Genomic DNA, 25,602 nt, shown 5'->3' with positions numbered 1-25,602 from the left:
AATCGGGTCGAGCGCAGATTGGGCGAGCGGCGGTCTAAGCGACGGCGCGGGGAGCCTTGAGTGGCTGGCGTTGACTGTCAGTCGGTGGGGCGGCCGGCCGCACTTCCGCCTCGGTGTCAGTGGGTCGCGGGCCTGTGGGGCGGGGGCGGGGCGGGCAGCAAGGCTCCCCGGGCGCCCGACGGACTGCAGTCCAGGTGAGTGATCCCGGCCGGGACCCCGGCCCGGACCCCGCGTTGGCGGGAACGGCTTCCGGCCTCGGGCGGGCCTAGGCCGCGGGCGGGCGGCGGGGAGGCCGGGCCGGGCTGGAGCCCCGCGCCCACCGCCCAGCGACCAGGCCCTGGCCGGACCCGACCCCCGCCGCGCGGCCCCGAGGAAACTTAGGGGGGAAGTTGGGGGCCGGCGGCGGGGCAGCGGGTTTGGGTCCCGGGCGGCCGCCAGGCCCCCGCGTCTCCGGGCAACTGCGGCCCCGGGCCGGTCCTGCCGCCGCCGCCGGAAGTGGGTTCGGGGGGCGCGCGGGCCCGGGACGCCCGCCGGCCGCGACCGCGGTCAGGGCCGTCAGCGCAGTGGGCTTGCCGGCAGCGGGGGCACTGAGACCCCTGGCGTCGCTCGCGTATTTGCGGAGAGGAGCTGGTGGCCGACCGCCTGTGGGACCGCCGCCCCCCGGGAGCAGCGTGCGGCGCCCACCCCTAGTCCGCCTGGTTTGTTTACAATCGGCCAGCTCGGCGGCGCGCTCGGCGCACAGGGTGCGCTCGGCGCGCTGGGCTGGGCTGGGCTGGCCCTCCGCTTTTGGAAGGGCCCTCGCTCGCGTTCAACGTCAGCGGCCGCGCGAGTGCGGCCGGCTTTCCAGCTCGCTGGCTTTGCCCGTTTGTAAGCGCAGATCAAGGCTGGTTGTCACAGCTTCTTTCCTTCCCGGTTCAGTTTCAGGAATCGATCACATGCCTGGCGGTCACTGTGTAAGTCTGTGAGCCCAGCCCCAGCCCGCAGGGCAGTCACAAATCAGACCTCCCGGTGTGTCCGGGTCGAGGAGCGAGGTGGGTAGGCATCCCGGCTCTCCTGAGTGGGAGGGGCGCCTCCCAGGAAGCTGTGCTCTTTTGGGGAGAGTTTCATCCTCAAGGGTACATCGAGGACAAGCTCTGGACCAGGAGTCAGCCGTTCTTGCCCAAGTCCCTTTGCTGGGACGCCTGTGAACATCTGGAGACGAGGCCCCCTCGGTGTCCCCTCCGCCTGCTGCCTGGTCTCCATGCCCCTGGTGGGGGGGGGGAGGCCACGGCTAGAGAGCACAGGGCGCTCCTGACTGTGCCGGGCCACTGTGTCATCCCGTCCCCCAGCCTCGGTCCCCACCTTCGTGACAGGTACCGTGTGCCTGGCAGGGCTGACCAGCGGGGCCCTGGCCAGGCATCCCCACCCTTGCCTGGGCCGGGGACAGGAACCTTGCCTGCGGCCCTTCCTCTTTGCCCGGCCCAGTGCCTGGCCTGGTGTTGTCATTTAACACATGACGATGAGGAAATAGGTGACCTCCTGAGTAGAATTTCCTTTCCTGTTTGCCTCACCTGCCCTCCATTAGCAGCTCTTGCCTAAGGTGGTGGTGACGCGTGGCCTTGCTCCAGGGTGGCTCACAGCCACTTCCTCCGCGGCGAGCTTCCCAACAGCCCGCGTGGCCGGCGCCGACGTCGTCCTGAGCCCACTCCGGTGGGGGCTGCAGAGCAGAGAGGCTACGTCCCTCGCCCGGCATCTCACAGCTGTGGAGCTGGGAGGCAGGCTGGCCCCGAGTTCATGCACTTAAACGCCTTCCCACGCTGCCTTGTAAAACCAACGTAGTCATTCCGTGTCACCTGAATGTTTTTTAGAACGTTCTAACTGTAAACATTACCACGCGTCAGCACTTTGTTTCTTCCTGCAGAGATACTATTTTTTTTCTCTGCACAAATGCTTATAAAACCACTTTATTTCTTCTAAAATAATTCTCTGTCTCCCCCAGATTTCGCCGAAGCCCCTTGCCGTGTGAGTGCTGAGGTCGCTGCGTGTAGGGGGTGAAGGGGGGAGTCGCGGGGCTGGGGCAGGCGGGGCTGGCAGCTGGTGGGGCACCGTCCCTCTCTTGCCTCCCTACGGGCCCGGGCTTCCCTCTGCCTGACACTGTGCCACGCGCAGTGTCGCTTTGGTGTTTAAGAAGCACCACTTTCATCCCAGAGGCTCCTATCCAGGCACAGCTTAAAAGCTGCTCCACTTTGAAATTTTGTTACATCCAGCTAATTAATTACAGAAGTAACAGTTTTTTTGGTGGGGAAAGTTTTGAAACATTTTATGTACTTTTTTTAAAAAAAGGCTTTTAGAGAGAGGGGAAGGGAGGGAGAAAGAGGGAGAGAAACATGATTGCCTCTCACATGTCCCCCACCAGGGACCTGGCCAGTGGCCCAGGCATGTGCCCTGACTGGGAATCAAACCTGCGACCTTTGAATCGCAGGTTGGCACTCACTCCACTGAGCCACGCCAGCCAGGGCTTCACTTTATGTCCTTTTATACTATCTTCAAACAGGGAGCCACTGTCTCTTGCCAGCGGTTGCTTTGGTCTCCCTGTGGGGGCACAGGCCCCCTCTTTCATGGAATCGCAGCTGTGGGAGCAATAGGTGTGTCGGGCTCACGTGTTTGCACGACAGCGCTGATCGCGGGCCTCGAGGTGACTCCCATGTTCCGTTACAGAGGTTAAGACGCCTGGGTGTCTGGGGGGAGCGTGCAGGCCGGGGCTCGCGGGTCCTGGCCCCTCTGACTTGCAAAAGGGAACTGACCTGCTCTCGCCTTCAGGGTCCCTGCCCACACAGTGGTGTATTGTGCCAGAACACATGTGCAGAAATGCAAGGGGAGCTCCTGGTGTGGGACTAGCCGCCCAGTCCCCCCCCGGCCGCCGCCCTGAGCGTGCTGAAATTGACGCCCCAACCGTGGCTCTCACGCACACGCATGCGGTGCAGGAGGCAAGCTGAGGGAATCTCTGGTCGGCGCGTTCGCGTCCCACTGCGTGTCACTGTAACACGTTAAGCTTATGGCTGCGCAAGTGAGGAGGTGCTCGTAATAAGCTCCCAAGCCCGCGAGGACCTGCTGTTGCACGGACCGCAGGGCACGCGCTGGCTCCGGAGCCCTGCCAGGCTGCCTGCCCGGCGGCGCTGCCCGTGCGGGCTGGGCACTCGCTGTCAGGTGCGGGATGGGACCCTGAGCCAGGGTCCGCTCTGAGGCTGCCTTTTGGCTTATGGAGGCTGAAAGGTTGGTGTGTGAACACGCCCGAGCATTAGGAAATTTGTGAACCCTAAGAGCGAATGTTTAAGGTTCGAGTTAGACACTTTTTGTGGTTTCCATACACTGTGGCCAATTTGTACCTCTGCGGTAATTTTTACTTTTCCCAGTGTTTTCCTGGTAAAGTCAGGCACGGGTACTGGCACGTCCGAGCCTGCCCTGGGAGCACGGGGTCGGGCGCTGGCCTGCGCCTGTGGGCCTCCCCGGCAGCCGTGCGACTAAACGGCCGCTCGGCCGTGCCCGGGGACCGGACAGTGCTTCTGTCCTGTTCTTTCCAGATTCAGAGAACTTAGGGTCACAGGCAGGATTTCAGAACATTACCATTCCTCCCACTGGCCCTTCTGGTAACGCCAGTCCCCTGACCTCGGCCGCGGCCCCTGCCTGGCAGGGGCGGCCTTCGGGGGCGCGGGGTGGCCTGTTGGAGCAGCAGGGCCACTTGCGGGCCTTGCCTGGTGTTGCTGTGTCTCCCTTTCGCCATCTGCGTGTGCCAGTGGCAGTGTACAGGGTTATTTCATTTTTATTTTTTAAAATCTTCACCCAAGGATATGTTCGTTGATTTTAGAGAGAAAGAAAGGGGGAGGGAGGGGGAGAGAGAGACGTTGATGTGAGAGCGAAACATTGATCAGTCGCCCCCAGTGTGTGGCCGGGCCAGGGATCAAACCCGCAGCTTTTTGGTGCACGGGAGGGCACTCCAACCAGCGGAGGCCCCGGCCCGGGCCAGGGCCGTTTGGAGATGCGGACTCCGGGAGGGGGCTGGCTGCGCCAGCCCTGGCCCCGTGGTCTGCTCTGAGCATGGCCTGGGCATCTCCCTCCCATGGCTCCTGTTTTTTCAGGAAGCCACCAAGTCATGTGGGCTGGGAACCGGCCGAGTGGCCCTTGCCCGGGCAGACCTGCCTGACTTGAGCTTAAGGCTGGGCCAGAGGGCGCGACCGCCGGCCTTACAAGACGCCGGTGGTTCCGCGAGGCTCGCCCCAGCCCCCAGTGCAGGGCGCTTGGGGAGGTGGCCCGAGAACCGTCTGCAGGGCGGTTGTCCTGACCTCGGGGTCAAGGCGACGGCAAGGGCACACAGTGACTCACAGAAGGCGTGGCGTGTGTCCCCTGAACAAACACAGGCTGCTCCCGGGAGGTCGTGAGAAAAGGCAGCTGTGACCTGCCACCTGCACACCGGGCTGGGCTGGAAAGTGGCTCCTGCCAGTGCTGGTCGGTGACCGTCAGCCACCCGGGAGGGTGAACGGGAGCGCGGGAAGGATGGGGCTGACCAGGGAGCCTGTCCGACGCCGTGAGGGAGAAGGGCCAGGGCCCTCTGGTACCGGAGTCGGACGAGTCAGGCTCCGCGTGCTGGCGCCCCGCAGCGGCGTCACCGCGGACGTCACAGCACACCGGGCGGCCGAGCGCTGGGCGCGGGCGCCGCCCTGGTTCTCGGCCGCCGTGCGTACCTGCGTGCGTGTGTGCGTGCCTGCGTGCGTGCCTGCGTGGCGCTCGGCGCTGGAGCTCGTCCGGGTGCAGGGTCTTTGGGGGAACCTCGCGAGACTTTGAGGGAAGGCCCGGGGACTGCTGTGCGGCCTGTGGTCAGCGGTGCTTGGGCCCCTGTGGTGCTGTCACGTAGTGTTGGGTCAGGAGCTCCCTTTGATAACCTGATGAAGGTCTGAGTCATCTTCCTGGGGAAAAGGGAACACAAGCAGAAGTTTGTCATTTTTTCTTTTTCTTGTTATCTCTTCTTTAGGGGGTATAGAAATTCGAGGATTTTCTCGACCTTGGTTTAACCCCATCCCCCTCGGTGCCCCGGGCGTGGAGGTGGCAGCGAGCGGGCAGGTCTCGCGCAGGGTGACTGATTTCCCAGCACAGTGAGACCGGTTTGGAGGCGGAGCAGGTGGAGGTCGGGGAGAGCTGAGCAGGCGGCCCGGGGTGGGGGAGGGCGTTAGGCGAAAGGGCGAGGAGGTCAGGCTGGACTCCAGGTCCCGTGGAGGTGGCATCCGAAGCATCCTACCCGGCTGCATGGACGCCGTGGGCGGGGCAGCAGGCGCGCAGGCGAGTGGGTGCCCTGGGACACGGTGGCTCCCGAAGCGCCTCCTCACACCCCGGGTTTCCCGCCGCCCCAGGGCCGCGCTGCTGGGTTTCCAGCCGTCCAGCCGCCATCTGCCGGTGCAGGGCCCTGGTTCTGCCCCTGAGAGGTGGACAAGCAGGGGCCGTGGCCCTGCAGATGGTCTGATTTCCATGCTGCTCTCAGGGTGCAGGGCGCCTGCGGGGAGGGGGCTGCGCTCCTACGCAACGACCCGCTCCCCTCCACCCACGTCGGCGTTTGGACTGCGTGTCTCGCTGTTACGGAGTGGACCGGCGCAGTGAATGGACACAAACGTGCTTGCACGCAGAGCTCCCATGCCTCTCGCGTGTGTCAGGAAGTGCCTTGTTCTGGGTTGTTCCGGACCACACAGCCCCCTTTCTCGAGGCGGGTGATGTGTCCTTAGCACTGGCTGTTGAATGGTCAGCTTGGTCCAGGGGAGGCCAAGGCCGGGGGTACTTGTGGCGGGTGGGGCTCTAGCAGCCCTCACTTGCTGGTCGCAGCAGGAAGGGCTGGTCCGGCGGCTGGCCCCTGGGCCAGGCTGGCGTCCCCTCTGCCTCCTGTGTCAGGGCCGCCCTGCCGGCTGGAGAGCAGGGAACGGCAGGTGGCTGGCGTGTGGCTGAGAGAGCGTGGGAGGTCCGTCACTGCCCTTCCCCTGGAAGCCTTGTTTCCGGCATGAACCGCCAACAGGTCCGCCCTCCCGCTCCACGTGGGGTGAGCGAGTGGGCCCCGGGATGTGGTCTGGACCGGGGGAGCGTGGCGGCGCCTGAGGAAGGCCCCGCCGCAGGGCCGGGGATGCTCCCTTACTGGTTTGCCCCCTGATGGCGCTCTGGCGGGCCAGCTGGCCAGCCTGTGTGCTGCTCAAGGGGAAGGAACCAGCCTCCCGGAGCCTTTGCTGCGGAGCCCCTCCCGGGTCGCGGACGCGCGAGTGCTTGGGTGCTGTGCAGGCCGGGCCAGGGCCTTGGGTGGGCCGTGCCAGGACTGGAGGGGACGTGGCTGACCTGCGCTGCCTCCCTCTCCCAGCCTCCCAGCTGCAGCCCCGAGGCTGCTCTCTCCTCAGCCGGCAGCACAGACGGGAGGGTGGGCCGAGGCGCCACAGCTGAGGCCTGGCCAGTGAGCGTGGAGAGTGGGCTTGGCCTGAGCCCTGCCCTGTGTCCCATCCCGCTGGGCCGTGTGGGGCGGCTCTGCTGCTTCCGCCTGGGTCTGCGTCCAGGGACGGGGACTGCCTGCCGGTCCGACGTGGCCCTGTCCGCTGCTCTCCCGTTTGGCGGGGCCCCTCGTACGGTTCTGGGTGGCCTGGTGGTCTGTGGAGTGGCCCGCCACGGGGCCCACCTGGGGAGGCCAGCTGCCCTGTCCAGGACGCAGCCCGCTTGCCGCACGTGGCCCGCATTCCGTTCACGAGCGGCGCACGGGAGTGAGTGGCCGCCTCCTCTCCGCCTTGGCCCCAGTTCCAGTGCCCATGGCACTGAGTGGGCAGCACAGGGGGGCGCTTTGGCCAGGCCGCGGGGCCACGGCGCCAGAGGCCAGGTCGTGGCTTCCAGTGGTGTTTTTTTGGTATTCTCACCTGAGGACATTTTTTTTTTTTTTTTTTTTGGTGCTTTTTTGTGGGGGGGGGGGCAGAGAAAGAAACATTGATGTGAGGGAGTTATGGGATTGGTTGCCTCCCTTATGCGCCCCAGCCGGGGACTGAACTAGCAACTTTTCGGATACAGGACGGCGCCGACCAGCGGAGCCACCCAGCCAGGCTGTGAGGTCTCTCTCTTGAAACGCGGGTGTCCAGCCCACGGCCCAGGGGCAGCACGTGGCCCGACACAAAATCATAAATTCTCAAAACGGTGCCAAGTTTTGTACTAAGCTTTCTTACTTAAGAGATGTGCGTCTCTCATATCAGCGACCAGAAACTCGGGGCCTGTTTGACGGTTTTAAAAGAACATCGGAAGGGCCGCTGCGTAATGAGGCTACCCTGCGAGGGCGTCCGCGCTTACCTGTGGCAGCGGGCGCCACGGAAATTACGTGCAGGCTTTCCTTTTGCGCATCGGTTTTCGTTAGTGTTTGTGTGTTTAATGTGTGGCCCGGAGAGGCCAAAAGGTTGTACACCCTGTTTTAAAATCTGATGTGTCAGTGGCCTCACGCGTCCTGGAGAGTGTCCCCTGGGCCCCGGGGGGGACCAGGCCTGCTGCTCCGTGTGTCACCGACATCCTCTGTGCCGGGCTTCTGCCGGCCTATTGCTTGTTACTGTGTTTTAAAGTATTAAATGGATTTTATATTGTTTTTAACTATTTGAATTCAGAATTCACACTGAACCTGCGGAGCGGGTGCGGCGTTCCCGTGCACTCAGGGGACCTCTCCCACCCTGCAAGGTCGCCGGGGGCGGGGGGGGGGGCTGCCCCACCCGTTTTCTACCAAGAAGTCGCGCAGACTCTCCTCCTCAGTGGCCCGGCCACGGAGGCCCAGGCCTGTGAGCTCGGGCCGGTCGGTCAGCATCTCAAGGCGCCCGGCCCTGCCTCCCTATGGCAGGTGTGGAGGCGGTCGCGGCAGGCTTGTGCGCCAGCCGGCCCAGCGGCGGGGCGGGCTGTGTCCTGAGCCCGGGTTCGGAGGGATGGTCCGCCCGGTCCGAGCGCTCAGAGCTGGACGGGCTCTTCTCAAGGTCGTGGGCGCTTCGTGGGGAGCCGGCAGGCACAGTGGGGGATCCTGGGCTGTGCCCCAGCTGGGCCCCTGTGGAGAGACTGGGAGCGAGGACTCACTGCAGCCATGAGAGGCCCACGCCTGGGCCGAGCTGGTGGCCGCTGTGGCCGGTGGGCCAGCGCACCGGGCCGTGCAGCCCCTGGGCCCGCTCCCCCTCGCTCCTTCGCTGCTGCCGCTTCTGTAAGTGGCTGCGCGCCACCTGCTCCTCTGGCTGGGCAGCGGTGCCGGCAGCTGCACAGGACGGTCACGGTAGAGGCTTGGTGTGTCCCTTCGCTTGCCAGTTCCTGAAAGGGCGTGTTGGCCTTGCCAGCAGCGACCGTTCTCCGCCTGTTCAGCATCTTTGTGAACTTGCGACAGGACCGACCAGTCGGCCTCCGTGTGGCGCACGGCGCTGCGTGGACAGAGAGCTAGGTCCTGGGGGAGAGCCGAGGCCCCCGATGCTGCGCGCGCTGCCAGAGCTGGGCTGTGGGGACAAGGCCGACCTTTGGCTGCAGCGCCCTGCTGGGCACGCCGTGGAGCGGGAGGGCACAGCGAGCCTCGGCGCCTCGGAGGAAGCCGGGGCTCTCAGCTTTGCCGGCAGCTGCTGGCTCACACAGCGGCTTGTTCAGGACTGAAAGTCGGTTTTGTGTTGGCGCGGAACAATATTTTAACGTGATTTTCCATGTATAACACCTGCCCGCTTCTGATAAAGACCTGCAGTGGCCTTTGGCGCGATTCCTGAGCGTGCCTGCGCGCCACGGGCGAGCCGAGACGTGCCTGTTCACGCGACTGCCCGAGTTAGCCGTTTCATTTTTATACAGCTCTAGGTGATGGTTTTAAATAAAAATAACCCTTCAAATACTGATTATTTACTGACCTATTCATTGATGGGTATTTGTGTCATAACTGTTTCCTCTCGTATTTTCTGAAATCGTGCATTTCTACGAGATCAGTTTATTTCTTTGCTAAGATGTAAATGAGACTGATTTAAAAAATGATGAAAGGGGATTTGAAAAACGTTTCCAAACCATAAAACTTCTGAAAGCTAAGAATGCCGCACCGCTTCTTCCCTAGATCTCTGCCACCCGTCGGACGTTCCCCCCACGTGGCCCGTGTGGCGCCGCCCGCTGCCGATGTAGCCCCGGGCGATGACTCAGTAGGGACGACGGGCCGGGCAGGGGCCTGGCCGCCTGAGGATGAACGGGGACGAGGAGTTCTTCGACGCGGTCACAGGTGAGCGCGGGGCACAGGAGCTGCTCACCAGCTCCTGGGGGAGGCCCCGACCCAGGGCTCGGGCCTCACCTTTGGGCCAGGAGGGCCGCCTGGAGAGCCGGTCCCCAGGCCTGACGCCCAGAAAGCGTGACCTGGGACCACAGGAGGCGATGGGAAGGGCCGCTGAGGTTCCAGCCTTCCCAGAGTGGCCTGAGGTCGGTTAGTTTTCGATCCTCCGCTGCCGCTTTGAGGAGCGGCGTGCTGGCTGCCGTGGGAGAGCTGCCACGCCGTGACGGGACGTGGCGGGGGAGGCCGGGCTGGGGTGAGCCCCGTGCCCTCGGAGCAGCCCCCGCCCCGTCGCGGCGACCAGGCGAGGCCTGGAACGGGCGGGTCCAGCTGGCCACCGCGCTGCCCACCCCTCGGGGAGGTGGTTTTGTTTCTTGCAGGGGGTCGTTGCTGTGGTTTGGGGCTGGCGGAGGCCATAGCCCACTGTCGGCTCCTCAGCGAGGGCAACGCAAAGGGGCGGCTCCTCACGGGCGGCTGCAACCCCCCGCCCGACTCTGCAGCAGAGCCAGTGGGCCCCGGCTCTCATGGAAGGGGACACGCCCTCCTCCCCAGCATGGCCTGTGCTGTCCCAGGGAAGACTCGGGGGGACGGGGGGCGTCATGGAGCTGGGCTGTCGGCGGCTCTTCCTGGGGCATCTGATGGCCCTGGAGAGCATGCTTGACAGTAGCTCCCGAGCCCTCAGCAGCTCTTAGTCCCAGCGCGCCTTGGCGCGGAGGCCCTGGTGTTACACCCACCGCTCGCCCTCTCGGGGAGCGTCACGGTCGGATCGGTCGGGCAGTTGCGCAGCGCGGCGTCCTTCACCCTTCGAAGCCAGCGCAGTGGGCAGGGCCTCGGTGCGGCGCGGCGTAGTCGGCAGGCGCGCCCCGGGTGCAGGGGGCAGGTCGGAGCACTGCCTCCCTGCCCGCGGTCCCCGGGGAGCAGAGCCAACCGTTCCGAACGTGCCCACCGCAGGCAGCTGGGCGCTGCGGCTGTGCTGCTGGCGTGGGAGACGGGACGCCGGCCCCCGCCTCCCGCCTCCCGCCCTGCAGAAGTCACCCTCTGCTTGTCTTGCGCAGGCTTCGACTCCGACAACTCCTCTGGGGAGTTTTCAGAGGCAAGCCAGAGAGCCTCTGGCGTGGCTGACGTGGACACCCGCAAAAGCCATGGCGTTGGCAAAGCCGGGGAGGGACCCCCTCAGGAGAATGGGGTTCAAAAGCACAGGTACGTTGCCCTGCACCTGTGTTTTAGAACCTCCCAGCATGTAGTGGCCCCCTGCATGCCCGAGCAGAGGCGTCTAACGTTCGGGTCGGAAACAAGAAAAAAGTGGTCACTAAGCAAAACTAGCCATTGTAGGTGAACCTGCCGTTGGATGAGTAATAACAGGTGTTGCTGGGGTTGCTGCTTTTCAGGACGCGCCTGCCGGCCCCGACGTTCACCAGGAGCGACTTCAGCCTGTGGGGGATACTGAAGAAGTGCGTCGGCCTGGTGGGTGTGATGGCCCGTCGGGCGCCCGTGGGCCCGCGCCTCCGGCCCGTGAGCCGTGTGTGCGCCCGCGTGGCCGGCACGTGACGGGCGAGGGGCGGCCAGGCAGCAGCACACGCTCCGGGGGTGGGACCCAGGCGCGTCCCTGCTCGCGCTCCTGGCCGGCGGCCTCTGTGATCAGCATGAGGCGGGGTGTTTGGGGGTTCACAGAGGGCGATCCCCAGCCCGCCCTCGCAGGGCTGCCGGCAGAGCTCAGGGACCCAGAGCCTGTGGCCGAGGGAGGAGGCCTCGGGGTCGCGCAGCCGCAGGCTCTGTCTGGCCTTGCTCCTCCGTCAGCGAGAGCCCGCGCTGCGCCTCCCGGGGGGCGCCCCCAGGGCCGGGCGGGCTGGCACAGGGCCGTGTTCGGACAGGCCGGTGCGGCGTCCGCGTGGGGGTGCGCCCGGGGCCCCTCCGGTGCCGTCCCGTCTGTCCTAGTGCCCAGAGGGAACATCACGGTTTTTTGCAACTGTTTTTTTTGGAAAAAGTTAAGACTTTATAGAAAGTTGCAGAACTTCCTCGTGGTGGCAGCGGTGCGGGGACCCAGCAGAGGGGCCCATGGCAACACGGCTGTCGCCTGAACCGCGCCCTTGACCTGGCTTTCCTGGTCCTCTGAGGCCCTTCAGTGGAGGCTGGTGTTTCGCACCGAGATGCACGGCGGGGTGTGGCCGCCGCCCCAGCAGCCCACCTGCGCTGCTGTCCGCCCTCCTGCATGTTCCGGAGCTTTCCTCTCCGGCACACCCTCTGCCCTGCTGCTCCCGCGGCACAGTCTGACCAGGCGGTGCTTTCCGGGGGGCGGCCGCCTGTGACGCCCCGCTGTCCACACAGGAGCTGTCCAAGATCACAATGCCTGTCGCCTTCAACGAGCCCCTGAGCTTCCTGCAGCGGCTCACGGAGTACATGGAGCACACGGCCCTGCTGCACAGCGCCGCCTGCCAGCCCCGCGCCCTGGAGCGCATGCAGGTGGGCCGGCCCGGCCAGCGGGGGCGGGGCGGGCGCAGGCTGGGCTTTCAGTGGAAGTGACACCAGGGGACTGGCCACATCACGGCAGGGACCCGGCACCCCAGGGCAGAAGGCCCGCTCGCCCGGGCTGCCCGGCCAGTGGCTGAGGCCTCCGGGCCGGGCCTGCTCCCCGTAGGTGCTCCTGTGCATGTGCGGGCCTGGCTCCTCCCGGGTCTTTTCAGCACCGCCACCTGTGCGTGCGCGTGCGCCGTGAGTGCCCGTGCCCCGGTGCGTGTGCCTGCGGGACGGACGCGCTGCCCTGCGTGGGGCCTATGAGGGAGGACAGGCCGGGCCCGGAGAGGCGCAGGGCCCTCCGCGCGCGGGGTTGAGGGGGTGGCGGTGACGGGCACCTCCCCGGGAGCTCTGTCGCTCAGACACGTCACGGGGGAGGGGGAGGCCGAACTGGCACCAGCCGGGGGGTCCCGATGCAGACGTGCGAGAGGCCTGCTGCCCCCGCGGCCCAGGGCCCCTTCCCAGGGTGGGGGCCCCGCTCATAGCCTGTGTGTTGTCCACAGTGTGTGGCTGCCTTCGCGGTGTCGGCTGTGGCTTCCCAGTGGGAGAGGACCGGCAAGCCATTCAACCCGCTGCTGGGAGAGACGTACGAGCTGGTCAGGTGAGGCGAGGCCCCGCCGAGCGCGCCGCTCCCCGCCGCACGGTGCTGCCCTCCGAGCACAGACCCCCGCGAGGCGGGCTGGACGGCCGCCGAGGGCCTGGAAGTCGTCGATGAGGGGACGGTTTGCATTCGGGGAACGTCGTGTCGCTCACGACGCAGCCCTGGAGATGCGAAGCAGTTTGAAATGGGGTCCTGTGCTGGCTCGGGGCAGGGGGGAGTCATGGCCGTGGGGCGCGCTAGCTGTCGCCTAAGGTGGAGGCCCTTGCGGGGTCCGGGGGAGCAGTTCCCCGTCCACCTGCGGTCCCAGGATATGCTGTGCAGAGAGCGGGGCGGCCTCGACAGGAGGGGCTGCGTGGGAGGCCGCCCAGAGCTGAGGCGACCACGCGCCAGGGCGTGGTGGGCCCTGAGCCGCCTGGTCTGCGAGCAAGCCCCGGCCTGGCCAGGCCCTGGCGACTGTGCTGTTGTCGACGGTGACTTCTCTGCCACCCGCCCGTGTATCCTGGTGGGAACCTGTGGGGATATCTGATCACGTACAGGTTTGTCTTTAACTGCGAGCGCTTGCTCTGCTTAGAAAATGTGTGAAGTTAAGAAAAGGGAAAAAGACGAGCAGGCCCATCCTGTGAAAGAGCTCGTGTTTGCAGGGCAGGTGTTATGTGTGTCCCTGTCGTTCAACACGGTGCCGTGCTCGCCGGTGTCCCCGCGGCAGCTGAAAGCTTCCTCGGAATCACGGTGTTTCACTGACGGTGAGACACGCTTCATATTTTAGCAGTTCTGCCCGTTGCAGCTCAATTGTGGCATTTTTCTTTCATAAAATAAAATAATGGTGTGTTCAGCAGTCAATGGCCTTGTGGGTTAAAGACGGGTTGTTTCCCGGAGCTCCCTGGCCCTGCGCGCCGGTCCTCCCAGCACGTGTGTCGTGGCGGTCCGTGCACGCAGCTGCTCCCAGCAGGCGCCCTCGGCCGGCCCCAGGGGGCGGGGCCATCCCCGTGGGAGGTGCAGCGGGGCTGCGGCCGGGCACCGCCATGCGCGTCCCAGAGGCTTCCCTGTGCCTGGCGCGTCCTGAGGGTGCAGCGCCGCCCCTTCTCTGGCACCGCGGGTGTGGGGCATCCCCAGGCTCCTCGGTGGGACTGCGCTGGAGTCGGGGCCCCACCGCGCAGAGAGAGCTGGAGCATTAGCGTGCCATGCGTGCCGCCCGGGGCTTGCGCACAGGTGATGGTGCGGCAGGTAAGCGTGGGCGACAGCGTGTCACGGCACGAGGGACGGCAGGGAGCAGCCTTGCACCTGCAGTTTAGAGGAAATGGGGAAACAGAGGCCCGGATGCGGGAAGGACTCGCCCGGGAGTCGCTGCTGAGGGGCCTCGGCTCGGGACTCGGCAGTGCTGTGCCCCAAGGGCTCGGCTGCACGGGCGTCCGCCGCCAGGCCCCCGCCAGGAGCTGGCAGAGGGACAGCATCTCTGCCCATCCCACACAACTGGGACAGGGGTGGCCGAGCGCAGCGTGAGCAAAGGTGGAGACGGCGGGAAAGGCGGCCGCCCGGACGTGGAGTGCCCGGTGCGCCGCCCGCTCCTCCGCCTGCCCAGTGCCTCACCAGGGCCGCGGCCAGAGCCCGCTGGCTCGTGGAGGGACTCACACACTTACGAGCGCCGGCGTGTCCCTCCGTCGGGGTCTCGGTTCCGGTGCCTCGTGTGCCGCGCCGGCGGCTCTTTGTGCGCCCAGGACCTGAGCGGCTTGCCTCTCTGAGCTGCGGGACTGAGCCGAGCCCACCCCGACGGGTTCCTAAAGCTAAAGATAACACTGCTTTTCTTAGACAGGTACTCATTTTATAAATTACATACCTTGGCAGGCAACCTTTAAAAGTCTCATTTTTGAACTTTCCTTTTTCTGTAATGGTTGGAAATTTAGAATCCAGTGAAGTTAGTAATTATGTGGTTTAGCTTTTATCATTTTTAGTGACTACAACTGTAGGTGTATTCACAGCTCCGGAACAATTAAAAAATGACATTTCTATTGAACAAGAGAATGTACTAAAACTCCCATTTCCCGGACAGGAATGTCTTAGGGCCTCAGATGTCCCATGGCAAGACGTCCAGGGCTGTGGAGGGGGCTGGCGGGCCTTCCGGGAGGCGCGAGGACAGGGGCGTCCCCCAGGACCCAGATGGCAGCCTGTCCCCCGGGGCCCATCCTGACAGGCTCCTGCAGGCCTGTGTGTGCCCGGGGTGGTCCTGGGGGGAGCACAGTTCATGCATGTGCGCGCACGCGGGCGCGTCATCATGGCACAGGTTGCATGTCTAACACGTGTGGCCGCGCGGAGTCCTCCCATCTCCCGGTGCCCCCAATCGCTGGGGCGCGGGGCCGTGGGGCCCACCTCGCTGGGGTTCGCTGCCACTCACGGCTCCCCTTCTTTCTCTGCCCCCGACGTAGGGAAGACCTTGGGTTCAGGTTCATATCCGAGCAGGTGAGCCACCACCCGCCCATCAGCGCGTTCTACGCCGAAGGCCTGAGGCAGGACTTCCTCTTCCATGGCTCCATCTACCCGAAGCTCAAGTTCTGGGGGAAGAGCGTGGAGGCGGAGCCCCGGGGCACCATCACGCTGGAGCTGCTCAGGTGGGCACCTGGGCCCGCCCTCTGCCCCCGGGGCCTCTTCTCTGGCTGGGGTGCTTCCGGTGGCAGAGTCGTCCACAGCCACAGGGGGCTTCTCCGCCCTCCCGCCCTGGCGGTCTGGCCGCAGCAGCACACTCTCCTGCAGGGTGACCCCACGCCCCGCAGCCCCGGGGGTGTCTGAGCAGCTGGGACCTGCGCGGGGCCCTGTGAGGTGGCAGTTGGGACGTGGGCCCCCTGCGGCCACGGCACTCGGTGCTGGCTCCCCTCAGAGCCGGGACCCGAGGGGAGAAGCCACCAGAGGGAAGCCACAGCGGCTTCTATGACCTAATCAAGAGGCGGCCCGGCTGTGAGCTGTGCTCCCTGCGCGGCTGTTGGTCAGGCCTGGCCCGGCCCGGCCCGGCCCAGCCCAGTGCCGGGCGGTGTGAGTTCCAGGAACTGAGGCACCTGAGGGGCCGCCTTTGAGGCAGCCCCGCCCCCGTCCATTCTAAACCTGAACGCCACCCGCCTGGCGTGGGTCAAAGTCACCTCGGAGAATGTGCAGTGTTCCCAGCCGTGGCCTGGCCGCTGCGGGCCAGGCTGGGGCACCGCGGGCAGCTCTGGGCGAGGCTGCGATGGCAGCACCGCGGGGCCGTCGGACGGGTCTGTGCCCCGTCGGCCTGGCCCAGCCTGGCCCGCTGCCGCGAGAGGCCGCGAGGACCCTGGGGAGCAGCGCGGTCACCTGGCCCAAGGAGGGCATTCGGGTTCCGCCTGGGAAGTTCAAAGAACTGCAAATAACCACCATGAAATGCTTCTGCTCCCAGGGGAGTTTTACCCTGAGATGCGGTCCCTCAGCGTCCCCAGGCTGAGGGAGGGACCTGCTCCCTCACCCGTGGGGGGCTTTGCCACCGGGAGCGGGGAGCGGGGGAGCAGAGGGAAGGCCTGTGGAGGGGCGGGGGGGGGGGGGGGGGGGCTCTGGGCCCGCTGGGGCAGCCAAGCGCCCTTTGTCCCCTCCTCTTGGGCATTCAGGCGGAAAGCTTTGTTGTTGCTACAAAGGAAAGGAGAAATAAATTTCAAACGAATGCTAAGTGAGTAGCCACTGTTGGAGAGAGTTCAAAGCAATGTTCCGGAGCCGCAGGCTGGGAGGCAATTAGGTTCCGCTGTGTCGAGGGTCGCCTCCGGTTGGGTGCCTGCCTTGCGGGCACTGACGGTGTTTTCTGGCCTCGCACAGGCACGGCGAGGCCTACACCTGGACCAACCCCACCTGCTGCGTGCACAACGTCATCATCGGGAAGCTCTGGATAGAGCAGTACGGCACGGTGGAAATCCTCAACCACAGGTAGCGGCGCAGGCCGCGCGGGGCCTCTGGGCGGGCGCGGCACACCGAGGGCCGCTGTCTGGGGCGCCGGCTGCTGCTGTGGGGCCGTCTACGCTCAGCTCGGCGTGCTGCACCCGGCGGTGGGGCCCCTGCCGGGGCCGGGCCCTCCGCGTCTGGACAGGGCACCCCAGGTCCTTGTTGGGGGGGCCTGGTCTGGTCAGCGTTGAGTCACCAGTCATGCTCCATGGAGAAACTCATTTTCTTTCTAATCACAAATTGACTGACTTTGAAATTTCAAACAACACTGAGGAAGAGCGCAGTTCCCGGGTGACGATAGTGACCATCCTCTGACCTGTCCCCTCCCCTCTGCACTTGCCGCTCCCTCCTCCTGGACCAGCACGACTGCCCAGTATGCCTGTCCACAGCTCTGTTGAAATGCGATCGACATGTCCGAGGTCCGCCCGTCTCAAGCGGACGCTTAAGTGACTCGTAGTAACTCTGCCGGACCAGGCAGCCATCCCAACGGGCCGGGCCGGAGCCTCCGCCCCTCCTGGCGAGGCCCCGTGCCCTTGGCCGTGGCTCCCGCTGCCCCCCGCCCCGCAGCCTGTCCATACCCCCTGCTCGCCCCCCTTCCGGCCCCCGGCCCTCAGCAGAGGCCTGCACGTTCCTCCCGCAGAACCGGGGACAAGTGTGTGCTGCACTTCAAGCCGCGCGGGCTGTTCGGCCGAGAGCTGCACAGGGTGGAGGGGCACATCCAGGACAAGAGGTGGGTCTGGCCTGCGGGGCCTCGGGCCGGTGGCTGTGCGCTGGGCGGGTGCGGCTCTCGTGCCGCTCCTTTAGAAAAAGCACTTCGTTATCAGGCCTAACAGGAGACAGAAATACGTTTTCAGTGTTGTTCCTCCGTGTTGCGCTCTCGAGGGTAAAAGACAAGAGGGACCTCGGGAAATGGGACGTCGCCGGGGGGGGGGGACGGGGCTGCAGCCTCGTGCGGGCGGCAGACACCAGGGACGGGGCCGTGTCTCCTCCCCTGGTGCCTCTGTGGCCCCCAGCCGTCCCGTCGCAGGCGGGGAGGCTCAGACACTGCCTCTGGGAGCCTCCTGTCCTCGGGCTGTTCTTGCGGGTCCGTGAATCAGGCGTTAAAGGTTCTGCGAGCAGAGAAGGGGCCAGAAGCAGGCGTTAAAGGTTCTGCAAGCAGAGAAGGGGCCGGAAGCAGGCGTTAAAGGTTCTGCAAGCAGAGAAGGGGCCGGAAGCGTTTTCACAAGTTTTCTGAGTTCCTTTCCCCCTTCGGGCTATTTATCGTATGTTTTGGGTCTCAGTTTTCTCATTTTTCCCCTAAGTAATTCGGCCCGCGGAATGTGACAAGGCTCCTTCCGGCTCTAAGATGGGTACATTTTCGGTGGGAAGCAAGCGACTCTGTGAAGCAGCAGGTCGTCTGCTCAATCCCACTCGGCTGGGGCCAGAGGCCGCCCAGGCGGCCCAGAGACCACCTCACCCTACAGCTCTGCCCACCCGGCCCCTTGGACAAGTCGGGACCTGTGCCCACCCGCGGGCAGGGGGACCGCCCGGTCAGCAGCCTGTCCGTGGTGGAGACCCCGGGAGGCTCCTGAGCGAGGAGCAGCGGCTCTCCAGGCTGAGCCGCTGAGGCCCCCCAGGCGCCCACCCTGGGAAGGGGGCCTCCTTTCGGAGCCGCACGGGCTGACCTGGGAAGGCACCCAGGGGTTGTGTGGCTGCCCGAGGGGGTCCGTGTGTGGAGGCTGGTGCGCGAGGCGGCCACGGGGCCCCCAGGGAGGGCCGGGCCGGGCCGCAAGCCGCCCATGGGGTCGGCGTGCCAGCAGAGAGACGGCGCCTGCGGAGTTCGCGCGAGCGCTCGGCCTCCCTGCCTGGCCGTCCCCTCGGCTGCCTGCCCTGCCCGTTTTCTTCCTTCCTTTCCCTTTTGCCTCGGTTTCTCAGGGCGTTTGGTGTCGGTCTCAAATGCATGAGCAGAGATCCAAAAACGCCCATCTTCTCCACTGCGTTTCTGTGCAGAGAGAGCCCGAAGTGGACGAGATGAGCCAGGAGGGACTTTACCCCGGGGTTGGAACCCAGGCGCCGCACGCTGGGCGGCGCTAGTGCTGCTGCCTACTGGGTGTTTAACCCTTTCGTTCCAGCAAGAAGAAGCTCTTCGTCATCTATGGCAAGTGGACGGAGTGCCTGTGGGGCGTGGACCCCGCGGAGTACGAGGCCTTCAGGAGGCAGGAGCGCAGGGGCGAGCCCCTGAGAACGGCACCGTCGGTAAGGCGCCGTCCGGCCCTGTCCCCACTCCCCGGCGCTGGGGACGGGCCCTGGGGAGCCACCCCTGCCCGCCCCCAGCCGGCGGGCCTGCGGGGGGAGGTGCGCAGACTCCGTCTGTCAGCGGCCTGTGCGTTGGGGAGGGTGCGTCCACATCCCAGCAGTGCGGCGGGTGTGGGGTCCTGGGTCACAGTGTCCTTCCCCCAAAGCCAAGCCGAGTCAAACTGGGGGCACCTCCGTTTCCTTCTGGAGACGCCATGCTGTGCACAGCTCGGATGACCATCCTGCCTTCCCGCCCCGTGAGCCTAGACTTACTGGACGGCAAGCGAGGTCACTCCTGGTGTTCCGTTCTGAGTGCGGACAGTGCTCCTGCGGCCACAGGTTGTGCCAGGGCCGCCGCTCCCTGGGGCCGGGGGGCCGCTGACCTGCGGGCGTCTGCGCCGACAGCCGGGAGGGGCGGTTCAAACCGGGTCTAGAAAACCGTTTTCTAGACGACACACCGGCCCTCAGGTGTACAGCGTGCACCTCACAGGCGGTCCAGCCGCCGCTCAGACAGGAGGCCGGTGCTCCCGCAGCCTCACCCTGCGCCGCCTGCCGCCTGCCGCCTGCCGCCTGCCGCTGGGCCTCTCGTGGTGTCGCTCTTTCACCACCGAGAGCCAAGTCCGTGCTCAGACGCACAGGCCGCCACGCTGTTCCTGCTAGGGACGCCTTTGATGCGCTCGCGGAGCTCCGTTACCCCCCGGGCCACCAGGAGGTGACAGGCCTCGTCCCAGTTCAGCCCTGGGCCACCTTGGGGCCGGCAGCCAGGTGGCAGCCCAACGCGGCGTTTGCCACGCTGGCGCACTCTGGCGGCTGCACAGGCCACTGCTGTGCCCCGGGCCCTTTGGCGGAGGTCCCAGCTCTGGGTGGGTGGGTGTGGTCGAGAGCGCAGCCCCGGTCTGGACCGCGTCTCGGTCGGGGGAGCGTGGAGGGAGGCCCCTCAGCGTGGGCAGGACGTGCTTCTGGACGGTGCCGCCGGCTAGTGGCAGTCAGACCCCGAGGCGCGTCCTTTCTCGGTGCCCGCACTCCCGGGAGGAGAGCCGCGCCCGCCGCCAGCCCTGTGCCCTGCCCGTGGGGGCCCCAGCGCGGGAGCTGCGCAAGGGGGGTGGGCGCGCAGAGGCAGGAGGCCCGGCCCGCCCTCAGACGGCAGGCAGCTGGGCCCAGGCGGGCGCCCCGCCCAGCCCGGGGCTCGGCGCCGCGCCCCCGCGCCCCACCCGCCCGCTCTGTCTTCCAGGACGCCGGCTCCGAGCAGGCCGACGGCGACGCGGGGGACACCGTGCCGGAGGCTCCGGACGCTGTGCAGGTCATTCCCGGCAGCAAGCTGCTCTGGAGGGTCAACAGCCGGCCCCCCAACTCTGCCCAGGTCCGTGCGCCCCTCCCTGGCAGTGCCCCCCGTGAGCCCTGTCCCCTCGGCCGCCCGCCCGCCCAGAGCAGACAGGGCCTCGTCACCCGGTTGGGCTGAGCTGCAGGGCGGCCCTGGGGGTCCTGTCCCCTGAGCCACACCCAGCCAGCCGGCGACACAGGCTGTGCTCTGTCCTCACGGGTCCTGGTGACACGGACATGGCTGACGCGCATGTCTGAACATGGGGCAGCGTCCCAGCTGCCCCGGGCGGCGGGCAGAGGCGGCCTGGACACGGGGCCCTGGGAGGGCTGTGCCCGGCGCCCTGCTGAGCCGCTTGTGCGGACGCTGGTTGTGGTTTGTCCCTGCAGACACGTTGCAGTATTTAGTTTTGAAAAGTAAACATGCAGTTTGTATTACATACAGTTATTATAGTAACATTAATAATTGTATAATCACAACATAAGTCATTTTTCATGCTTTTAAGTCATACATTATCTGTACGTGGAACACACACGACGTGTTATAACTTTCCACGGTGCTGTCAGGCCCTACGACACAGCAAGTGTGAGCGCGCAGACCACTCAGCCCGGCAGTGCTGGGAGGCAGGCCCCCGGGCGGGCGTCGAGGGGACCTGGGGGTGCCGGGGCAGGCCAGGGAAGGCCCCTGCGCCGCCTGGCCTGGAGGGGGCGTCTCCTGGCGCAGAACCCCCGCTCGCGAGCGGGACGCGCCCAGGAGCGCACACGTGACAGGGGCGGCTCCGTTGGCCCTAGATGTACAACTTCACCAGCTTCACCGTGACCCTCAACGAGCTGCAGCCGGGCATGGAGCAGACCCTGGCGCCCACCGACTGCCGCCTGCGCCCCGACATCCGGAGCATGGAGAACGGCGACATGGGTGCGTGCCTGCGCAGGGCGGGGGGCCCGGCCCGGGACCCACACCTGGGCCGCCGCAGTGCCGGGACCTCACGGGCCGCGACACCTGCCCGAGGCCGCGCCCCAGGGTGCGGGTCCCTGAGGGCAGCGCATGCTCCGCGGGGTCCGGGGAGGGCGGCCCCTCACGGAGACTGTGTGCTGGCCTAGACCTGGCGAGCCAGGAGAAGGAGCGGCTGGAGGAGAAGCAGAGGGCGGCCCGGCGGGAGCGCGCCAAGGGGGACGCGGAGTGGCGGACGAGGTGGGGCCCGCCGCGGGGGGGTGGTTGGGAGGGCGGGGGGTGGCGTCCCCCTGGGGACGGGAGGAGGACCCCCCCACGCGCGCCTGTGGCTGAGCAGACGCAGTCCCTGCGTGGCAGTACGATGGCGGCGGCAGCCCCGTGCCCGGCGCTGGGCCTGCCAGGCAGATGGGCCGAGGCCCTCGGACGTGGGCGTCCGCCTGCTGGTGGGGGGCAGGCCAGCTGAGACCGGGCCCCCCACCCTGGCCCCTGCGCATTGGACCCTGAGCACTTTCTCAAATGTGGCAAATTTAAAGAAACGGAGCCAAAGGAAGGTGGCGACCGAGGGAGGGCGGTGCTCGGGGACGAGGCGCGGCTGTCAGGAGCCCCCAGGAGCCGCCGAGGGTCGCCTGCTGTCCCCGCCCGTCCGGCTCCTGACACAGCCGCCGCCCCAGAGGCCTCGGCCACGTCCTGCCTGCGCCTGCGGGAACGGGTGTCTCGTGGGTGTCCCTTGTTCTCTAATGGCTGTCATGTGACAGCAGCTCGTTTAGTGAGGGTTTGACCCATCAAGGGCTGCAAGTCTTCAGTGTAACTTTAAAAACTAGATGTAAGTTAAAACTACTCTCAGGAATTTCTGGGTGGTTTTGAGCAATGTGTCAGCGTGCTCCTTCCTGTCACCGTTTTCAGGGCCTGGTGGGGTCCCCTGTGGCTGTCACGTGGCTGTGGTGTCTGAAACCAGCTTCTGGTGGCTGAGCTTCCAATTTCATTTAACATTTTACTCCTCATAGAGTTTCATGAGTGGAATTTGCTTTGTTCCAGCAAGAGATAGCTTGAAACTAGTTAATGTTCCTTCATTGTTTTTTAAGCGATTTAAAAAAATATCATGAAAATACGGACACTTTGTCCCGAGGAGACAGTTACCTCTACTTTGTGAGTCCCCCACACCCGCTCCCTGGTCAGCTGTGAGTGTCCGTCGCTGTTACCACGTCAGGAAGCAGAGAGGCTGCGGGCAGGTGGCCGTGTGCGGGGGCCCGTGACAGGGACCCCGCCCCTCCCGGGTCGCAGCCTGTGACCCTCCTCCCGGGGGGGGCGCCGGGCCCAGGCCCCTCGTCTGGTGGCGGCCGGCCAGCCGCTGTGCTGTGAGGCCCGCGGTGCTGATGGGGGCGGGGGGGTGCGGCTGTGCTGCCGCCTGAGGGGACGCTCCCTGACCCCTCTGTGTTGCAGGTGGTTTCGCCAGGGCAGGAACCCACACACTGGGGCCCCCGACTGGCTGTACGCAGGGGGCTACTTCGAGCGGGATTTCTCCGGCTGCCCAGACATCTACTGAGGGCCCAGGGCGGCCCAGGACACAGACGGCTGCCAGGCCGGGCCCCGCCCGCGGCTCCTGCGAGCTCCGGGCCGGCAGGACCAGCCTCTCCGAGGGCCGTGTTCACGGAGAACGGGGCCCGGCCGAGCACGTGACCCCGATTACCTTTGATTGCCTAACAGTTACACTGTCACGGCCTCTTCATAAAGCTTCCCTTGGGATCATCATGTTTGAATTGAGGTTTGAGAAGGAAAGTTCTTTAACTCCTTTATGTGACAAGCGTCAGCGGGGGCGTGGTAGCTGGCAGCACCCCGATGAATTTGTCACTAGAGGAAGACGCAGGAAGGGGGCTGTGTGCCTCCTGAGGAGGCAGGGTCCCGGATGTCTGGAGGCCTTTAAGCTGGAGCCAGTGGCGGGACAGGGCGGGTCTGGAACGCAGCCCCGCAGAGCACCTCCCGGGCCGGCTGGAGCGAGCCTTTCCCGGCGCCGGACCGGGCGAAACGAGTGGGCGTCAGCCTGTGTGTGTGGCCAGCCTTCAATAATGTAAAGATGACTTCTAAAATATTTAAGTTAAAAGTACTTGACCAGGATTTGCTAAAGAGCGAGATACGCATTAATCGCCAGCTGTGTACGTCTGGAAGAGGCATTGCCGCGCCTGCCCGTGACCGTGGCCTCCGGGGTGGCACTGCCGTCGCTGAGGGAGTCCTGGACGGCTCTGGCCGCGGCTGCCCCCTATCGCCAGGGCCCCACGCCGCTGTGGGCCACGCCCGTGTCACAAGGCGGGAGCCACTCGTGAGCACGTGCGGCCTGTACCCGCAGCCCGGTGTCCTGGCTGTCCCAGCACGTGTGTCTGAAGTACAGGGGCCCAGGCGGGGACCCCCATGGCAGGCGCTGGGGGTCGGAGCAGAGGCTCCGTCCAGGTGCGTGCGGGCCGTGCAGCAGCAGCCGGTGAGCGTCGGCCCAGTGCGCGCCCTCCCTGGCGCTTCCTCTGCAGGGGTGCCCGCTCTTAGGGCAGGGCCCCGCTCCCCGGACGGACGGCGGCCTGCTGCGTGCGGGCGCACCTGCAGCTGTGCACACACGAGCACACAGGTGCACGCGTGCAGTGCAGGTACGCGCACACGCACGCCTGTACCTGTGTGCATGGCACAACCCAAACATGCATGTGTGCGCACATGTGCCCACACGTGCCCCCCGCACATCCCCCCCAGGGGCCCTTGGGGGGCGTGGCCATCATGTTTAGGCTTCAGCACCACGTTTGTGATTAAAACACTTCTGAAAGCGGAGACTTGCCCGGAAGACATGACTGCGTCGCCTCAGCCGCCAGCGGCCACCGGGCGGGGACAGTGCTGCGCACCACCAGGTGGCCACGGACCCAGGCCCGTGTGTCCATGAGCCCCTGGGAGGCAGCGTGTTCTATGTCAGATGTCATGTCATGGGACCCACGGGTGCCGACCAGAGCGAGCAGGCCGCCTGGTGTTGGGGACAGCAGTCGCCTCTGGGTGGCTGGGCCGGCACAGCTCTGTCCCCGAGGGGTGCTGTCCCTCCAGGCAGGGTCAGGTCTGGGGGTCACCAGCCTCTCTGGCTTCTTGCCAGGGTGTGGCCCTACGCACGAAAAGGTCTCGTAAAAGCAGGCCCTGGTCCCTCATGGACGTCACAGCATCTGGCCACTCGTCGCAGCGTCCGCTTCTCCGCGGACACATGCTCAGCTGGGACGCACTATGCGAGACCGAGCCATCACAGCCCCCTGCAGAATGGAAGTGGCCCGGGCAAGGCCCCCTGGTTGTCCTGGCCACTGTGCCCCTCTCAGACCGTCCCCAAGGCTCGGCTGCTAGTGCTTGAGGAGGGGTCAGCCCAAGACTGGCCGCACCCGCGACCTGGTCAGACCCCGGCCAGGGCTGGAGGTGGCCTAGCACAGCCGTGTGGCCTTGGAGATGTCCCATTCGGGAGGCGCTTGCTGAATGTAAAGAGGACAGGCCACCTGCCTGCTGGGTCCGCACCAGGTCACAAGGACAGGAGGAAACGCCGCTGGGAGCCCCCCCGCAGGCCCCGCCTCGGCTCCTCCCGGCTGCGCCCTGGGGAAGGTCTCCACGGGCAGGGGCTCTCGGCCTCGGGCCTCATGTGCGCACCTGAGGGGCCGGAAGGGGAGGTCGTTAACACGCTAACGAGGCCCAGACTCAGCGGCGCCGACAGCCCGCACCCTGGGCACGGGGAGCTGTGTCCTGCGTGGCCGGCCGGCCCCGGAGAGGGTCGGCGGGTCTCCTCGGGCTGCTGTCTGCTGCCTCGGTGCTCAGGCTCCCAGACGTCCCCCGGATGCTGCTGTGCCCGCCGTGGGTGCCCGGTGGGTCCCGGTGAGAGCGCGTGTAACCGGGGCCAGGCTTGAGCGTGGTGTGTCCCTGGCGGTGTCATCGCCGCACGTCTCCTCCCTGGGGGGATGGGGTCCTGCAGAGTGACAGCTCAGATGTGTGACGGCGGTTAGCACCCGTCCGCACAAACAGCCGTCCCTCAGAGCTTTTTGAGAACTGTACCGGCCTGAGAAGATCGGGGCTTAACCAGCTCTGAACCAAGGCCCCTCAGGAACGGTGGCAACGGGCGGGCGGGCGGCTCTGAGCAGTTCTCACCGTCTCAGCTGCTCCGGCCTCTGGGAGCGGGCGCAAGTCAGACCAGCACTCGCCCCGTGGACGAGGGAGCCGGGGACGCTGTGGGCCCCGGGATGGATGGGGTCTGGGTTTTCTGGGCATCGGAAGACGCGCTGGACAGCGTCTCCTCTCCCCAGGGACCAGGCCTGTGGCCGGAGGCAGCGCAATGCCCAGAACCCTGCTAGCGTCCAGCCTGGCCCTCGGCGCTGGTGGCTGCGTGCTTCCCGGGAGGGTGAGCTGGGTGGGGGCGCTCACCCCGACGGCCGCCGCGGCTCCGGCAGGGGACCGCCTCCAGGTCTGAGTGCTCTCCGAGAGCTCTGGTTCCCACGCGGCTGCTGCCCGGAGCCACCACGTGAGGCCCTGGGCCCTGGCGCCAGGCTGCTCGCTCCCCACAGCTGGCGCCCCGCCCCACCCCAGCGGCAGCGGCGGTGGGGACAGGCAGGGAGAGGCGCCACGTGTGCCGCTGACAGACTCATGCCGTTCTGTAGCTGCCGCCGCATCACCCGCTGGCGCCGGGAAGGCTGGGCGCCCACAGGCAGGACTCGCGCCTGTGCCCGCCCTGACGTGAGGCCCGAA

At 66.0% G+C, this 25,602-nt stretch overlaps 1 protein-coding gene across 3 annotated transcripts; it reads left to right on the top strand.

Annotated features, from left to right (window-relative positions):
* Window positions 1–75: 75 nt before the first annotated feature.
* OSBPL2 (oxysterol binding protein like 2) lies at window positions 76–23,748 on the top strand. 3 transcript variants are annotated; one of them, XM_054577548.1, is made up of 14 exons: window positions 76–194; window positions 9,080–9,238; window positions 10,339–10,483; window positions 10,672–10,747; window positions 11,609–11,743; window positions 12,298–12,395; window positions 14,816–14,998; window positions 16,203–16,310; window positions 16,966–17,055; window positions 18,437–18,560; window positions 19,831–19,959; window positions 20,709–20,832; window positions 21,018–21,108; window positions 22,309–23,745. In XM_054577548.1, the coding sequence occupies exons 2-14, from the start codon at window positions 9,202–9,204 to the stop codon at window positions 22,409–22,411; spliced, it is 1,443 nt and encodes a 480-aa protein (XP_054433523.1). In that variant the 5' UTR covers window positions 76–194; window positions 9,080–9,201; the 3' UTR covers window positions 22,412–23,745. The 3 variants fall into 3 exon arrangements, with proteins under 3 accessions (XP_054433523.1, XP_054433524.1, XP_054433525.1); XM_054577549.1 differs by lacking the exons at window positions 76–194; window positions 10,672–10,747 and having other exon boundaries at window positions 9,099–9,238; window positions 22,309–23,747; XM_054577550.1 differs by lacking the exons at window positions 76–194; window positions 9,080–9,238; window positions 10,672–10,747 and having other exon boundaries at window positions 10,348–10,483; window positions 22,309–23,748.
* The last annotated feature ends 1,854 nt before the right edge of the window (window positions 23,749–25,602 follow it).

The sequence above is a fragment of the Pteronotus mesoamericanus genome, unplaced genomic scaffold, assembly GCF_021234165.1.
Source record: "Pteronotus mesoamericanus isolate MK-2021 breed Mesoamerican mustached bat unplaced genomic scaffold, CSHL_Meso_final contig_436, whole genome shotgun sequence".
In the NCBI taxonomy this organism is placed as follows: Eukaryota; Metazoa; Chordata; class Mammalia; order Chiroptera; family Mormoopidae; genus Pteronotus; species Pteronotus mesoamericanus.
This window is presented reverse-complemented; position numbering and strand designations above follow the sequence as displayed.

What these genes read in the sequence shown, in the direction of transcription:
- OSBPL2 (XM_054577548.1), top strand. Translation starts at nt 9,202, where the DNA reads ATGAACGGGGACGAGGAGTTCTTCGACGCGGTCACAG. An exon ending in GTGGAAATCCTCAACCACAG is followed by an intron (nt 16,311 to 16,965) that starts GTAGCGGCGCAG and finishes TTCCTCCCGCAG; the next exon opens with AACCGGGGACAAGTGTGTGC. An exon ending in CCCTGAGAACGGCACCGTCG is followed by an intron (nt 18,561 to 19,830) that starts GTAAGGCGCCGT and finishes TCTGTCTTCCAG; the next exon opens with GACGCCGGCTCCGAGCAGGC.